This window comes from Heptranchias perlo, chromosome 3, assembly GCF_035084215.1.
Source record: "Heptranchias perlo isolate sHepPer1 chromosome 3, sHepPer1.hap1, whole genome shotgun sequence".
In the NCBI taxonomy this organism is placed as follows: Eukaryota; Metazoa; Chordata; class Chondrichthyes; order Hexanchiformes; family Hexanchidae; genus Heptranchias; species Heptranchias perlo.
In genome coordinates, this window is record NC_090327.1 from 33,907,564 (window position 1) to 33,925,971 (window position 18,408).

Sequence of the window (18,408 nt, forward strand, 5' to 3'; positions counted from 1 at the left end):
TGAGGAGGTAACAAGGAGGGTCGATGAGGGTAATGCATTTGATGTGGTCTACATGGATTTTAGCAAGGCTTTTGACAAGGTCCCACATGGCAGACTGGTCCAAAAAGTACAAGCCCATGGGATCCAAGGGAGAGTGGCAAGTTGGATCCAAAATTGGCTCAGTGGCAGGAAGCAAAGGGTAATGGTCGACGGGTATTTTTGTGACTGGAAGGCTGTTTCCAGTGGGGTTCTGCAGCGCTCAGTACTAAGTCCCTTGCTTTTTGAGATATATATTAATGATTTGCACTTAAATGTAGGGGGCATAATTAAGAAGTTTGCAGATGATTCAAAAATTGTCCTTGTAGCTAATAGCGAGGAGGAAAGCTGTAGACTGCAGGAAGATATTAATGGACTGGTCAGGTGGGCAAAAAAGTGGCAATTGGAATTCAATCCGGACAAGTGTGAGGTAATGTATTTTGGTGGGGGGTGGAAAAACAAGTCAAGGGAATACACATTAAATGGGAGGATACTGAAAGTGAAGAGGAAGTGAGACACCTTGGAGTGCATGTCCACAGATCCCTGAAAGTAGCAGGACAGATAGATAAGGTAGTTAAGAAGGCATATGGAATATTAGCCTTTATTAGTTGAGGCATAGAATATAAGAGCAGGGAGGTTATGCTGGAACTGAATAAAACACTGGTTAGGCCACTGCTTGAGTACAATGTACAGTTCTGGTCACATCACAGGAAGGATGTAATTGCACTAGAGATGGTACAGAGGAGATTTACGAGGATGTTGCCAGGACTGGAGAATTTTAGTTATGAGGAAAGATAGGCTGGGGTTGTTCACTTTGGAGCAGAGGAGGCTGAGGGGTGATTTGATTGAGGTGTACAAAATTATGAAGGGCCTAGATACAGTGGATAGGAAGGACCTATTTCCCTGAGCAGAGAGGTCAATAACCAGGGGGCATAGATTTAAAGTAATTGGTGGAAGGATTAGAGGGGAGCTGAGGAAAAAAATTTTCACCCAGAGGGTGGTAGGGATCTGGAATTCACTGCCTGAAAGGGTGGTAGAGGCAGAAACCCTCAACTCATTCAAAAAGTACCTGGATGTGCACCTGAAGTGCCGTGACCTACAAGGCTACAGATCAAGTGCTGGAAAGTGGGATTAGGCTGGGTGGCTCATTTTCGGTCGGCGCAGACACGATGGGCCAAAGGGCCTCCTTCTGTGCCGTAAATTTTCTAGGATTCTATGATACCCTCACTTGGTGCCACTCACGATGGGAACAATGGAATAGGGAGGCATTTGTCTGCGTGTGAACACAGCATAATGACAGTACTACAGATCTTCAATTCATTTTAATCGGGCAGCTTCAACACCACTGATATCTTGCCGTCAGATGCAATGAAATGCTACTGTACCTCCAGTGGGCCAGAAATAGAGCCAGTAGATCCAGGAGTGGCAGAGAAACACTTTTTTATGGTTGTCAGCTTGCCCGGAATGACAAAAGTCAGGTCCTTTACATTCACCAAAGCAATAGGCAATGAGAACGGTGGATTTACTCGTGGCTGTAGTCTACTAAAGTGAAACACTTATTGCATAGAAGGGACAAGGCAGCGACATACACAGCATACCTTTTATGTCTCTGTGTACAATCATATTGCTGTGAAGATAGGAAACTCCTTCTAGGATCTGTCTGGTGTACTTCCTGGTCACATTCTCAGTAAGCGCTCCATAAGCTTTCAATTGGTCCTTGACAGAGCCCTGATTGAAACAAAGTTAAAAATTTAACACATTTTTTAAATCACATGGTTCTTCCAATGGTTTAGTAGATTAATGCAATGCCAGGTGTGGTGAGCCATAGAGATCAAAAAGGTTGCAGGTTTGATCCCTGGGAGGGGAATTTTATCCCCCCAGGACGGGTGGGAGATGGGTTAAAAAATTCAAAAATGGGAAATCTGACCCCACCCGGCCTTGAATTTCTGGTTTTAACAGAGGCGGGTTAGGGCTCCCAGGGCTCGGGAGACCCAGCAGCTGAAGGGAGGCAAGAAAGGCTGGATCCAACAGGTAAGTGCCTTTCCAGCACTGCTTGAGGAGCAGGAGTGTTTCCCCACCAGCTCCTCAAGCTAACCTGTTTCCCACTTCCCGAGATCGAACCCCCGCGATCACTCTGCCCACCCCACCCCACCCCCCACCCCCACCATCCGATCACTCTGGCCCCTCCGAGCATTCCGGATCCCCCACCCCGATTTATCCATGCACCCACCCGATTACTCCAGCGCCCCCCCACCCGATGTCCCCCATGATCTCTCCCTCCCTCCGTTCCGCTCCCCAGGTGCGGCCTGGTACCACAGGCCTTCCTGCCCGCCAGTCACCCAGCCTCTCAATCTGGCCAAGGCCAGTATACGGAGTCCAAACATTTAAATCAGGTCCTGCCATTAAATCCCACTGGACCTTCGGGAAACCCTTATTTCTGGGTTTCCCGACTGCTACATCTCCTCCCTGCCTCTCCAGAAATGTCGGGACCCTAATCTCTGCTGAGTTTGCTGATCTCAATCAGGGCATTACAGCTGGCTTCAACACAACTTGCGCCATTGAAGAGCAAAACAAAAATATCAGTCAGGGTTTCCCACTGCTGACTGGTAACCAGTGACCTCTGACAGTGTGTAAATGTTAGCAGAGTACAGGATGTGGCTTGGCTGTGATGCCGCTTATCTTTGACTAGCCTGCCGGCACTCACTGTTCATGACTCACATGTGAAGAATGGTCTCTTGGGCAAAGTACTGGCAGGCTACTGGTGCAATACCTCAGTCTTCAGGAAAAGAAATGTGGGGGAGGGGGTAAATCGGGCAAAAAATAATTACTTGTGTGACCCCACCCTCCTGTATTTTTGAGGCATGTACCGAATAATCCAATTTCTAACACCAGTGACAACAACAAAGTTTTTCCTGGTTTCCTGTCCTTTACAGACATTTGATCCTCATTGTTATGCAGGGAGATAACAGCAGATCAGTAAAATTGCAACCGGAATGTAATTTAATTTTGGGGGTGGGGTCAGTCGGGTGTCTGACGTGTGCAGAAACAATTATACAGCAAAAGTCTCCAAGTTCAGCTACTGAGAAAGCCACCAAGATAGAGTTTCTGTTTTGTCAACATGCTGTGTACCCTTATAGAACCCAAGCCTCCCAATACTGATGTCCAGAAAGCTTAAGCACAAGCTGCCAGCAGCCAAAGTATGGGGGTGCCTAAGTATATGTCGGGGTACTACTGGCTAAAACCTCACAGCTTAAGAGCACAGAGCGATGGTAAGCTTCCTGATGATTGTCCCGCTGGAAACACCCTATCTGTTCGGGCAATGGCTTGCAAGGCTATCTGGTGCTGATTGAGGAGAATTTTTATTTTTATGTTCATGGGAGGTGGGTGTCGCTGGCAAGGCCAGCATTTATTGCCCATCCCTAACTGCCCTCGAGTAGGTGGTGGTGAGCCACCTTCTTGAACCACTGCAGTCCGTGTGGTGAAGGTTCTCCCACAGTGCTATTAGGTAGGGAGTTCCAGGATTTTGACCCAGCGAGGATGAAGGAACGGCGATATATTTCCAAGTCGGGATGGTGTGTGACTTGGAGGGGAAAGTGCAGCTGGTGTTGTTCCCATGTGCCTGCTGCTCTTGTCCTTTTAGGTGGTAGAGGTCGTGGGTTTGGGAGGTGCTGTCGAAGAAGCCTTGGCGAGTTGCTGCAGTGCATCCTGTGGATGGTACACACTGCAACCCACGGTGCGCCGGTGGTGAAGGGAGTGAATGTTTAGGGTGGTGGATAGGGTGCCAATCAAGCGGGCTGCTTTGTCCTGGATGATGTCGAGCTTCTTGAGTGTTGTTGGAGCTGCACTCATCCAGGCAAGTGGAGAGTATTCCATCACACTCCTGACTTGTGCCTTGTAGATGGTGGAAAGGCTTTGGGGAGTCAGGAGGTGAGTCACTCGCCGGAGAATGCCCAGCCTCTGACCTGCTCTTGTAGCCACAGTATTTATGTGGCTGGTCCAGTTAAGTTTCTGGTCAATGGTGACCCCCAGGATGTTGATGGTGGGGGATTCGGTGATGGTAATGCCATTGAATGTCAAGGAGAGATGGTTAGACTCTCTCTTGTTGGAGATGGTCATTGCCTGGCACTTATGTTACTTGTCACTTATCAGCCCAAGCCTGGATGTTGTCCAGGTCTTGCTGCATGTGGGCACAGAATGCTTCATTATCTGAGGGGTTGCGAGTGAAACTGAATGAAACTGAACTCTGTGCAATCATCAGCGAACATCCCCATTTCTGACCTTATGATGGAGGGAAGGTCATTGATGAAGCAGCTAAAGATGGTTGGGCCTAGGATACTGCCCTGAGGAACTCCTGCAGCAATGTCCTGGGGCTGAGATGATTGGCCTCCAACAAGCACTACCATCTTCCTTTGTGCTAGGTATGACTCCAGCCACTGGAGAGTTTTCCTCCCGATTCCCATTGACTTCAATTTTACTAGGGCTCCTTGGTGCCACATTCGGTCAAATGCTGCCTTGATGTCAAGGCAATCCCAGCCTTTGGTGACAGCTCCACCCCTCCAGGCCCCATTAATAAGTCTTGCTAGTTGTCAATCATCAGCAGCGCTGACTGGTTGAGTTATTGGATTACCAAAAGCAACAAAGGGTGGACTCGGATCCAATCTCCATGACCAAGCAGGTCACCTTGCAGCCAACTCAACCTCAAAATGTCCCTCCTTACCTCGCCTTGGGATGGTGGGGGAGCAGTTATGAGTTAGGAAATTGGCAAACGCAAATAGCAGATACCAGGAACTCCTCACAAGTGGCATGGTCAACAGCACAACTCACCATAAAATGCCTCACTGCATTGCCACTATCACCCTGATCACCGCATGGACACACATCATGCCTCATTGAATACGTTGTACTGAGCATCAAGTATATAGTGCCCATCATAACTCCAATACAGCACCTGACAATTTCACTAATGCAATTGAACAGTTAGCCAATTTACATATGTTGGTACAGAAAACGTGATAATATATATTTGTTGATATTCTGCTATATTCAGCCCATCTGCTGATCAAACCCTCATCAATGCTCTCAACTATTCCAATGCTCTCCTGGCTGGCCTCCACGAACTTGAGCTCATCCAAAACTCTGCTGCCCATATCGTAGCTCGCACAAAGACCCATTCACCCATCACCCTTGTGCTCGCTGACATACACTGGCAGCCAGTACAGCAGTGCCTCAATTTAAAAATTATCATCCTCGTATTCAAATCCCTTCATAGCCTCGCCCCTCCTTATCTCTGTAATCTCCTCCAGCCCTCCAATCCTCCGAGAACTCTGCTTTCCTCCAACTCTGGCCTCTTGTGCATCCCCACTTCCTTTGCCCCACCATTGGCAGCCGTGCCTTCAGCTGTCTAGGCCCTAAGCTCTAGAATTCCCTCGCCAAACCTCTTAGCCTCTCTCTCCTCCTTCAACACAGCTTAAAACCTACCTCTTTGACCAAGCATTTGGTCACCTGTCCTAGCATCTCCTTCTTTGGCTTGGTCTCAATTTGTGTCTGATTACACTCCTATGAAGCGCCTTGGGCCATTTTACTATGTTAGAGGTGCTATATAAATGCAAGTTGTTGTTGTAAACCACTCCGCTTCGCTACCTCCCTCTCATCTCTAGTGACTTCCCTCCCCAACATTTAAACCCCTCCTCTCATGAAGATGGTAAATCATGTGTTGGCACTGATTCAGTAACTTGAGTGTTGAAAGGCTCTTCGGCCAATGCAGTCCTCACCCAATGCACACGTTGACGAACTTTCCAACATTGTGTCATGAGACAGTAAACAAGAGAGGAAATCCTAAATGATATTTCCTATCCCTAGGCAAAAGGGGGCTGAATCTAATTGTAGGGCCCCACACTACCGCCCTGGCTAAGATCAGCTAACACAGCAGAGACCGGAGATCAATGTCGCTGGGAAAGTTCAAATCCAAATTCTTTCTCCTTTTTCTCTATTATTTTCCAGGGTCTTATTTACCCTTTCTTCCAATGTGTCTGAACTTTCTCAATGTTCCCACCAGGGTTTTATTTAGCCGTGTAGCGTCATTGACATCTGAAAACCAAAATGATTGCTCTTTACACTGCAAAATTGGCAACTTTACCATTACTGAAATTCCACCACCAACTGCCACTTTAGCAATTAGGGATGGGCAATAAATGCCGGCATCGCCAGCGATGCCCACATCCCATGAACGAATAAAAAAAAGTTAAAGCAACTTGGGGGTTTGGGGGTGGGAAGGACAAACGTTCTGGTTGCAAATGCATTCAAAAACAATGCACTTACGATGTATTCATGAAGCGCCTACACATAGCAACTCTCCCACTCTAACGCCAAGGCAACGTAACCTCAACAACTGAATCAAATAAAAGAAAATGAACAATCCGAGAAGGAAAGGCGCTAACTGCCACTAATGAAGTCTTAAACCGTAATTGCATCCATCTGGGGTTTTTTTTGTAAATTGCATATACGAACAATGATGGATACGAAAAGACTGCAAACTTTTTCCCCTCAAATGTTTATCAAATTTTTTTTGACAGCCACGATTGAATCTGCATCCACCACCCTTTCAGGCAATGCATTCCAGAACATAACTACTCGCTGCGTAAAAAAGTTTTTCCTCACGTCGCCTTTGGTTCATTTGCCAATCACCTTAAATCTGTGTCCTCTGGTTCTCGACCCTTCCGCCAATGGGAACAGTTTCTCTTTATTTACTTTATCTAAAACCAAAATCTATAGGGGGTTCTAAATTCTCCTGTGGATGATCTAAGCAAAAAAATTCATCTCCAGGACACAATGGGATTTCCCGTTTGGTACGGCACTGTATTTCACTAAGTTTATCAACAGGAGGAATTTCAGCCCACAAGCCTTAGTGAAAGTTAACAGTGTCCAATTCATTTTCTCCCATTTTTCCCCCACTCTCTTGCTTGGCTTTGGTTCCATAATTATTGGCAGCCCATGTGGTCAAATCTCATATTTTGAACCTTCACAGTGAGTGCTGGCGCACTATTCGACAGTGGAGAGAGCAACTGCCAAGCTTGAACTTCTCCTCACCTGACAGCCATCACTCAAACCTTCTATCATGGGTTCCTGGCTAGTGATGAGAAGTGGGGGATGGTAATATTAGCTAGCATTCCCATCAGCCTAGGTTGATATAGTTAACTGTAACACTCTAACTGTCACCCTGACAGAGGTCAGGTAACTCAACCAGAGAAAATGAGGAAAAAATGAACAGTTCTCTGATGGCTCAGTTGAGGTAAATGCACTGCATGTTCTGGTACTGAGCTGTTGCGATCAGGAAGGTCCCAGGTTCATTCCCCATCTGTGCTGAATCAGCTGATCTCAGCTGGAACAGTAGATGGGGCAATACAACGGGCCTCAGAGTCTTTGAGCTAAGGAGAGGGAGGGAGAGGCAAATCAGCCAGGATTCCTGCTCCTATTTGCTAACCAGCGACTCCTGTTTGCTCAAGTGTGAACATCAGGAAGGACAGGTTTGGGCTTGGTTGTGATGCAGTTTCTTAACTGTCTAACTTCCTGCTGACCATTAATGTTGAGGCTGACACATGAAGGATGGGAGCTTGGACAAGGTACAGGACGGCTGCCAATGTCCATGGAACAATTACTCAGCAAGAATGAGCACCTTCTGTACAGGAGGGGAGAAAATTAGTTTAAAAAGAAAATGTAGACACATGATAATAGATTAATCAAACAAAAAAGCAAGTGCTCAATACTTACTCCCGGCATATATTCTACAAAGATGGACAACCTTCTTTCCATTGTATCTCGTAGCGATCCATAATACTGCACTATCCTGTCATGGTGAAGGTTCTTTAGTAACTGAATTTCACATTCCAAAGCATTGACCTCCTGCAAGAATGATAAAAATAATGAAACTACAACGAAGTGTCAAGAAACAAGTTTTTCTTCCCTCACACAATATTCAAGAAAACATCTAGATCACCCACTTTCTATTAACACAGAGTGCCGATTACAGTTTAAGTTTTCCAGTTATTGTGGTGTGTGTGCGCGCGCACGCGTAAAAGAAGCATGTTTACTGTATGAGTTTAGCCTGGCCCTACTACATGTAGTTGTGAGGGTTTTGTCTATAAAAATTTCCTCTTAGTGGCTTCCAGACTCCCTTCAGACTTTGGATTATGTTGATGTGAAGGAGAATGTGGTTTGCAGAACAGAGGAGTTATTCTGTGTTTGACAGAAGGAGGTCATTCGGCCCATCCTGCCTGTGTCGGCTCTTAGAAAGAGCTATCCAATTCGTTCCACTATCACACTCTCTCCATAGCCATGCAAATGTCTTCTTTTCAAGTGTATATCCAATTCCCTTTTGATTAGTTACTACTGAATCTGCTTCCACATTTTCGGGCAGTGTATTCCAGATCATAACAACTCGCTGTGTAAAAACATGTCTCCTCATCAGATTTTTCAAGATTTAAAATAAATATGAGTTCTGTCAATACCTGAATGTAAAATTTAAAATATCATAGTGAGGCAGAATCTATTATTAAAAAGTAATCCCCGTAGCCTCACTGGTCAAAGGGGAGGTGCAGCTATTTCCTGGAAAAAGTACAATTATAGAATATTCGATGGTGGCCACAGACTTTTGCTTAACTGCCAGCAAATTCTAACAAGGCTTTAGAACTCATGCATAATGAGTCATACTTTTGGCTCAAAGCTGCTAACCTTGCTCGTCTCTTGACTATCTGGATCAAAAGCCACTTGCTTGACTGCCAGTTCTCTGCCTGTGTCCACATCATAGCACAGGTAAACTTCTCCAAAAGCTCCTCGTCCAAGAAACTTTCCTAGTCTCCAGTTGATGGGAGCTCGGGGTGCTATTGGAAAAAAAGATAATTTAAAATCAGCGTCAGTGTACTCTTTGCAAGGAGGAGGAAGTGTATGTAGGATGATGTACTTGAGAGGAAAGTTTGAGAGAGCAAAAAAACCACAGTAGTATCGACAAAATTCCAGTCTAACAATCTGACTTTATATGGGTTCTGATTATGTACAGTTATGTACAGTTATACTGTGGTGAATGGAAATAGTTTGCTACATTGAAATCAAATTACTGTCAATAAAAATCCTCCCCCAGTATCCCCTTTTTAAAAAAAAGGTAAGAATTCGGTTTCTTTTTGTCTTTATTAATTCTTATAAAAACATTTGCACTGACACTAAACACCTGTACTATAAATCCAGAGTTAAGACCTAACTGGACTCTGGAGTAAAGCAGCACAAGACTTCTCCCAGGGAGTTTTGCTCCGCTTCACTCTGGGTATAAGCTTGCATTCACACTACAACTGTACCAAATGTGCGGAGCAAAACCGTTTCCTTTGCAGTGTCAATGCAACCCTTAAGAAGTTTTCCTTAATAATCAGTTTTAAATTTACTTCCAACTAATTAAAATTTGTGTCCTACTTCTCTAGCTTAAATTTGAAATAATATATTCTCGGTTTATTCCATCTATAATATTTTGTGTACATCAGTGAGATCCCTCCTTAATATCATTGGGCCGTTGCGTGTAGCAACATTATAAATATGAAGATTTCCTCAGTTCGCGACTTCTAGTGAAAGCGGGAATCAAGTTCTAAAAAAGCTAAACAGAGGGAATCTTCATCTTTACAAAGGCACTACACTTAGTGAGCAGTGAAATTTGAACCATCTTTTATTTAAGAATATAGTCTGAGCTTCCCCAATCTTTCCTTGTAGCTCAGCCCCCATTTACACTTGGGAGAAGTGCTATAGATTTACTTACATACTGAAGGCAAGTGCCTGTCATGAACTTTCAGGCAATTTCTGTCTTCGCTGCTCCACCGAATGGTCCGGCTCTCATCGTACTGCAAAGTGCTCCCCATGCTTTCCCCATTAGTACTGTGTGACCTACTGGAAGGAACCAGCTGGAAAAGATTTTCCTGATGGATGAAACTCCGGGGAAAAGTTCTTCTCCCTGAAAGAAAATTGATTAAGAAAGTAAACAAAAATTATGCATTTCATGTCCTCAGATATCCCACAGTGCTTCACAACCAATGAATTGCCTTTGATGTGTAGTCACTGCTGTTATGTAGGCAAACATGGCAGCCAAATTGCACACAAAAAAGGTCTCAAAAAAGCCAATGAGTTAAATGACCAGTTAATGAATGTTGGCCAAAGCTGGGCAACGCACTTTAGGAAGGACGTGAAAGCCTTGGAGAGGGTGCAGAAAAGATTTACTGGAATGCTTCCAGGGATGAGGGACTTCAGTTACATGGATAGACTGGAGAAGCTGGGGTTGTTTTCCTTAGAGCAGAGAAGGTTGAGAGGAGATTTGATAGAAGTGTTTAAAATCATGACGGGTTTAGATAAAGTAAATAAAGAGAAACTGTTCCCATTGGCGGAAGGGTCGAGAACCAGAGGACACAGATTTAAGGTGGTTGGCGAAAGAACCAAAGGCGACGTGAGGAAAAACTTTTTTACGCAGCGAGTAGTTATGTTCTGGAATGTGCTGCCTGAAAGGGTGGTGGATGCAGATTCAATCAGGTGACGAAGGAGAAAGCCTCCAAAAGCTTGTGATTTTCAAATAAAACTGTTGGACTATAACCTGGTGTTGTAAGATTCCTTACATTTGTCCACCCCAGTCCATCACCGGCATCTCCACATCCTGGATTTATATAGCAGTCCTTACATAAAAAGAACATCCCTCAGCATTTAGAAAGGTGTAAACATGACCACAGATTGGAAAACAAGAGTAAATATAGAAGGGGCAGAGAGAAAGTGCTGTGCATAAATCTCTTATTAAACCTTCCTGTTTAAGCAGTCCCAATAGCTCGGTTGGTAAGTGCATTGCCCACTGTGCAATTGAGCCATACAGATCAGGGAGGTCCAAGGCTCGAGCATTCATTGTGCTGAGTTAGTTGATCTCACAGAGGGTGGCAAAGGGAGAATAAACAGTTGGTTTCAATGTTTCCGGGCTGGGGCGGTGGGGGGGGGGGGGGGGGGAACAGCCATTGTTCCCACTCCAGGTGACTATCCACTCACTCCCATTGGAAAGGGTGCGTATGTGGGCATTAGGCAGGTACAGGATGTGCTCACGGTTGGGGAGCCTGCCAACACTCACTCTCTCTAAGCTCTGACACAAAGAGCAGCTACTTGGGTTTGGTATCAATGTGCAACTAGTCCCCTTGGAATTGCTTTCAGCAAGAGTCAACCAGCCCCAACAGCAGGGGAGAGAATTTCTTTAAAAAAACAGAATTTTTGCCAAATTACCACCATGCAAGTGCCACTTTCAAAACTACATGCCACATGTTTTGTTCCTGTGTTTTCCTATAATTAGCTGGAAGAGGCTTTCTTTATTCTTGATCTGTAGACCATAACTACAGCCTAACTAAAGCATCTTTAAATGAAAGGAATTGTTTAAGTACTTCACCTACATGTTCTCTGTCAGTAGAATCCATTTTATTAGCTTTATGACAAATAACCTGAGCAAACAGTTATGTGGAGCATGATGGTTCATGTGCTACTGGGATCTAGGAAAACAGCTTCTGTGGCCAGTAGAGACATCCAGACAGATATTCTGCAGTTTTATCTGGACACAGGTGAGAAATTAAACAGAACTTTCACTCAGGAGATGAAATAACATAGTTAGGTCGATCAACGCAAGAGCATCAGGAATCTCAAAAAATCCGTCATTTAACTTACCATCATTATAGTCCTTGCGGTGGTGTGAGACGAGATACTGCCGCGGGTATGTCCCGCCTTTTCCCGCTCTTTCACAATAACGATTGGCAAATTCTGAAAGAGAAAACAAATCTTAAAATTAGAACGAGACCATTTAGGAGGGAAAACAGGAAGCACTTTTCACACAAAGGATAGTAGAAATCTGGAATTCTCTCCCCAAAAGGCTGTGGATGCTGGGACAATTGGAGCTTTCAAGACTCAGATCGATAGATTTTTGTTAGGTAAGGGTATCAAGTGATATGGAACTAAGATGGTTAAATGCAGTTAAGATACAGATCTGCCATGATCTAATTGAATGGAGGAATAGACTCGAGGAGCTATAGACTATAACTGCAGCCTGACTAAGGCATCTCCAAATGGAAGGAATTGCTTAAGTACTTCCCCTTCATGTTCTCTGTCAGTAGACAGAGCCTAATCCTGTCCCTCTGTTTCTATCTTCAGCAGTCAGAGCTTGAATGCGTTCCTGACCCCAGCTGAATTTTTAGGGAGGGGGTGCAGGGTGAGGGTCAGGGTAATTTGAATTTTTTTTTAATTTTTACCTATTAAATTTCCCGCCTTGCTTACTGCAGTTATCAATTGCGGCCATTTGTAATTTTAATACCTCTCCAACAAAACCTATAGCAACCCTGGATACCAAGAATTGATTTCATTCCGAGCATGCAGTATTGCTAATGCACAAATGATGGGAAATAATCCCGCCAATTTGTGCCGAATTACAATGCACCCAATGGACTTGAGCAGGTCCATTGAATGCTCGATGTCACTTCTGGTCACATTCTCGGGCAGGGAGCCAGGAATCATAGAATAATACAGCACAGAAGGAGGCCATTCGGTCCATTGTGCCTATGCCGGCTCCATGAAAGAGCCATCCAATTAGACCCAATACCCTACTCTTTCCACATAGCTCTGCATATATTTCCTTTTCAAGTATTTATCCAATTCCCTTTTGAAAGTTATTATTGAATCTGCTTCCACCGCCCTTTCAGGCAGTGCATTCCAGATCATAATAACTCTTTGTGTAAAGAAAATTCTCATCTCCCCTCTGGTTCTTTTGCCAATTATCTTAAATCTGTGTCCTCTGGTTACCAACCCTCCTGTAAGTGGTAACATAGTGGTTATGTTACTGGACTAATAATCCAGAGACCTAGACTAATAAGAACATAAGAACATAAGAAATTGGAGCAGGAGTAGGCCAATCGGCCCCTCGAGCCTGCTCCGCCATTCAATAAGATCATGGCTGATCTGATCCCAACCACAAATCTAAAGAACACAAGAAGTCGGAGCAGGACCCGGCCACATAGCCCCTGGGCCCTCTCCGCCACCCACAGGGCATTGACCGATCCGAACTCAGCTTCATGTCCAATTTCCTGCCCGCTCCCCATAACCCCTAATTCCCTTTACTTCTAGGAAACTGTCTATTTCTGTTTTAAATTTATCTAATGATGTAGCTTCCACAGCTTCCTGGGGCAGCATATTCCACAGACCGACCACCCTCTGTGTGAAGAAGTTTCTCCTCATCTCAGTTTTGAAAGAGCAGCCCCTTATTCTAAGATTATGCCCCCTAGTTCTAGTTTCACCCATCTTTGGGAACATCCTTACTGCATCCACCCGATCAAGACCCTTCACAATCTTATATGTTTCAATAAGATCGCCTCTCATTCTTCTGAACTCCAATGAGTAGAGTCCCAATCTACTCAACCTCTCCTCATATGTGCGCCCCCTCATCCCCGGGATTAACCGAGTGAACCTTCTTTGTACTGCCTCGAGAGCAAGTATGTCTTTTCTTAAGTATGGAGACCAAAACTGTATGCAGTATTCCAGGTGCGGTCTCACCAATACCTTATATAACTGCAGCAATACCTCCTTGTTTTTATATTCTATCCCCCTAGCAATAAAAGCCAACATTCCGTTGGCCTTCTTGATCACCTGCTGCACCTGCATACCAACTTTTTGATTTTCTTGCACTAGGACCCCCAGATCCCTTTGTACTGCAGTACTTTCCAGTCTCTCGCCATTAAGAAAATAACTTGCTCTCTGATTTTTCCTGCCAAAGTGCATAACCTCACATTTTCCAATATTATATTGCATCTGCCAAATCTCCGCCCACTCACCCAGCCTGTCTATATCCCCTTGCAGGTTTTTAATGTCCTCCTCACTCTCTACTTTCCCTCCCATCTTTGTATCATCTGCAAATTTTGATATGTTGCACTCGGTCCCCTCCTCCAAATCGTTAATATAGATTGTAAAGAGTTGGGGACCCAGCACCGACCCCTGCGGAACACCACTGGTTACTGGTTGCCAGTCCGAAAATGAACCATTTATCCCAACTCTCTGCTTCCTGTTTGATAACCAATCCTCCACCCATGCCAGAATATTACCCCCAATCCCGTGATTTTTTATCTTAAGTAATAATCTTTCATGTGGCACCTTGTCGAATGCCTTCTGGAAGTCTAAATACACTACGTCCACTGGTTCCCCTTTATCCACCCTATACGTTATATCCTCGAAGAACTCAAGCAAATTTGTCAGACATGACTTCCCCTTCATGAAGCCATGCTGACTTTGTCCTATTAAATTATGCTTATCTAAATGTTCCGTTACTGTCTCCTTAATAATAGACTCCAAAATTTTACCCACCACAGATGTTAAGCTAACTGGCCTATAATTTCCAGCCTTCTGCCTACTACCCTTTTTAAATAACGGTGTTACATTAGCAGTTTTCCAATCTGCCGGGACCTCTCCTGAGTCCAGGGAATTTTGGAAAACTATCACCAAAGCATCCACAATCCCTACTGCCACTTCCCTCAAGACCCTAGGATGGAAGCCATCAGGTCCAGGGGATTTATCCGCCTTGAGTCCCATTATTTTACTGAGTACCATCTCCTGAGTGATTTTAATCGTATTTAGCTCCTCCCCCCCTAGAGCCCCCTGTTTGTCCAGTGTTGGGATATTCTTAGTGTCCTCTACTGTAAAGACTGAAACAAAATATTTGTTCAGCATTTTTGCCATCTCCATGTTTCCCACCATTAATTTCCCGGTCTCATCCTCTAAGGGACCTATGTTTGCCTTAGCCACCCTTTTTCTTTTTATATAACTATAGAAACTCTTGCTATCTGTTTTTATATTTTTTGCTAATTTCTTTTCATAATCTAACTTCCCTTTCTTAATCAATCCTTTAGTTACTTTTTGCTGTCTTTTGAAGAATTCCCAATCTTCTATCCTCCCACTAAGTTTGGCTACCTTATATGTCCTTGTTTTTAGTCGGATACTATCCTTGATTTCTTTACTTAGCCACGGGTGGCTGTCATTTCTTTTACACCCTTTTTTCCTCAGTGGAATATATATATTTTGAAAGTTGTAAAATAACTCCCTAAATGAACACCACTGCTCATGTACCGTCTTACCCTTTAATCTATTTTCCCAGTCCACTTTAATCAATTCCGCTCTCATACCATCATAGTCTCCTTTATTCAAGCTCAGTACGCTTGTTTGAGAATCAACCTTCTCACCCTCTAATTGGATATGGAATTCAACCATGTTGTGGTCGCTCGTTCCAAGGGGATCCTTAACTAGGACATTATTAATTAATCCTGACTCATTACACAGGACCAGGTCCAAGGTTGCCTGCCCCCTTGTAGGATCAGTTACATACTGCTCAAGAAATCCATCCCTGATGCACTCAATGAACTCGTCCTCAAGGCTGCTCTGCCCAATTTGATTTGTCCAGTTAATATGATAATTAAAATCCCCCATAATTATGGCTGTTCCCTTATTACATGCCCCGACTATCTCCTGATTAATACTTCTTCCAGCAGAGTTGCAACTATTAGGAGGCCTATATACTACGCCCACTAATGTTTTTTTTCCCTTATTATTCCTTATCTCCACCCAAACTGTTTCATTATCTTGATGCTTTGTCCCAATATCATTTCTCTGTATTACAGTGATTCCTTCCTTTATTAACATAGCCACCCCACCTCCCCTTCCTTCCTGCCTGTCCTTCCTGATTGTTAAATACCCTGGCATATTTAATTCCCAGTCGTTGTCACCCTGCAGCCATGTTTCTGTAATGGCCACAAGATCATACCCATACGTAGTTATTTGTGCCGTTAACTCGTCCATTTTATTACGAATGCTACGTGCATTCAGATAAAGAACTTTCAAATCTGTTTTGTGACGCTTAGTTCCTGCTTTTTCCTTTTTTAACACTTTACCTATTACTCCATACCTTCTGTCCCTTCCTGTTACGCTTTCCTCTCTCTCCCTGCTCAGGTTCCCAACCCCCTGCCACTTTAGTTTAAACCCTCCCCAACAGCACTAGCAAACACTCCTCCTAGGACAGCGGTCCCGGCCCTGCCCAGGTGCAGACCGTCCGGTTTGTACTGGTCCCACCTCCCCCAGAACCGTTTCCAGTGTCCCAGGAATTTGAATCCCTCCCCCTTGCACCATTCCTCTAGCCACGTATTCATTTGAAATATCCTCCTATTTCTACTCTGACTAGCACGTGGCACTGGCAGCAATCCTGAGATTACTACCTTTGAGGTCCTATTTTTTAATTTACCTCCTAACTCCCTATATTCTGCTTTTAGGACCTCATCCCCTTTTTTACCTATATCGTTGGTGCCTATGTGCACCACGACAGCTGGCTGTTCGCCCTCCCCCTCCAAAATGTTCTGTAGCCGCTCCGAGACATCCTTGATCCTTGCACCAGGGAGGCAACACACCATCCTGGAGTCTCGGTTGCGGCCGCAGAAACGCCTGTCTATTCCCCTTACAATTGAGTCCCCTATCACTATAGCTCTGCCACTCTTTTTCCTCCCAGCCTGTGCAGCAGAGCTACCCGTGGTGCCAGGAAGTTGGCTGCTGCTGCCTTCCCCTGATAAGTCATCCCCCCCAACAGCATCCAAAGTGGCATATCTGTTTGAGAGGGGGATGGACACAGGGGACCCCTGCACTACCTGCCTGCATCTCTTACTCTTCCTGGTGGTCACCCATTCACTTCCTGCCTGTATACCCTTTACCTGCGGTGTGACCAACTCGCTAAACGTGCTATCCACGAGTTTCTCTGGAGTCTATGCGTTCACATCCTGCCACAGCAGCTGGGGAATTTAAATTCAATTAATTAAATAAAATCTGGAATAAAAACAACTAGTATCAGTAATGGTGGCCATGAAACCACCGGATTGTCGTAACAAACCCATCTGGTTCACTAATGCCCTTTAGGGAAGGGAACCTGCCGTTCTTATCCATTCTAGTCTATGTTTTTGGCAGGTAACGAACGTGCAACTTCCAAAAGACATTCAGTACTCATAATCGCCCTCTGAAATGGCCTAGTAAGCCACTCAGTTGTAAAATCTTGCTACAGTCACAATAAGAATAAAACTGGACGGAACACTGGACACGACAAAGACAAACCAAGCCGAGTCGTCGCTGCAAAGTCCTCCTCACTAACATCTGGGGACTTGTGCCAAAATTGGGAGAGCTGTCCAACAGACTAGTCAAGCAACAGCCTGATATAGCCATACTCACAGAATCATAGCTTTCAGCCAAAGTCCCAGAATCTTCCATCACCATCCCTGGATATGTCCTGTACCACCAGCAGGACAGACCCACCAGAGGTCGTGGTACAGTGATATACAGTCAGGAGGGAGTGGCCCTGCGAGTCCTCAACATTGACTACGGACCCCATGAAATCTCATGGCATCAGGTCAAACCTGGGCAAGGAAACCTCCTGCAAATTACCACCTATCGCCCTCCCTCAGCTGATGAATCAGTCCTCCTCCATTTGAGGAAGCACCGAGGGTAGCAAGGGCACAGAATATACTCTGGGTGGGGGACTTCAATGTCCATCACCAAGAGTGGCTTGGTAGCACCACTACTGACCGAGCTGGCCGAGTCCTGAAGGACATAGCTGCCAGACTGGGCCTGCGTCAGGTGGTGAGTGAACCAACACAAGGGAAAAACCTACCTGACCTCGTCCTCACCAATCTACCTGCTGCAGATGCATCTGTCCATGACAGTATTGGTAGAAGTGACCACCGCACAGTCCTCATGGCGACGAAGTCCCATCTTCACACTGAGGACACCATCCAATGTGTTGTGTAGCACTACCACTGTGCTAAATGGGATAGATTCAAAACTGGGCATTCATGAGGTACTATGGGCCATCAGCAGCAGCAGAATTGTATTCCAGCACAATCTGTAACCTTATGGCCTGGCATATTCCTCACTCTACCATTACCAACAAGCCAGGGGATCAACCCTGGTTCAATGAGGAGTGTAGAAGAACAGCACCTGGCGAACCTAAAAATGAGGTGCCAACCTGGTGAAGCTACAACACAGGACTACATGCATGCTAAATAGCAGAAGCAACATGCTATAGACAGAGCTAAGCCATTCCATAACCAACAGATCAGATCAAAGTTCTGCCAGTCCTGCCACATCCAATCGTGAATGGTGGTGGACAATTGAACAACTAGCGGGAGGAGGAGGCTCCGTGAACATCTCCATCCTCAATGATGGCAGAGTCCAGCACGTGAGTGCAAAAGACAAGGCTGAAGCATTTGCAACCATCTTCAGCCAGAAGTGCCGAGTGGATGATCCATTTTGGCTTCGTCCCGATATCCCCACCATCACAGAAGC

At 45.0% G+C, this 18,408-nt stretch overlaps 1 protein-coding gene across 2 annotated transcripts in view; it reads right to left on the reverse strand.

The window, feature by feature from the left end:
* map3k22 (mitogen-activated protein kinase kinase kinase 22) overlaps positions 1-18,408 on the reverse strand; it is a 134,482-nt gene that overhangs the window by 21,076 nt on the left and 94,998 nt on the right. For both annotated transcript variants that reach the window (XM_067978759.1, XM_067978758.1), the window contains 5 exons: positions 11,728-11,820; positions 9,809-10,000; positions 8,743-8,891; positions 7,783-7,914; positions 1,614-1,743 (listed from right to left, as the gene is read on the reverse strand). In XM_067978759.1, coding sequence (XP_067834860.1) covers positions 1,614-1,743; positions 7,783-7,914; positions 8,743-8,891; positions 9,809-10,000; positions 11,728-11,820 — 696 coding nt within the window. The remainder of the gene's footprint in view (positions 1-1,613; positions 1,744-7,782; positions 7,915-8,742; positions 8,892-9,808; positions 10,001-11,727; positions 11,821-18,408) is intronic.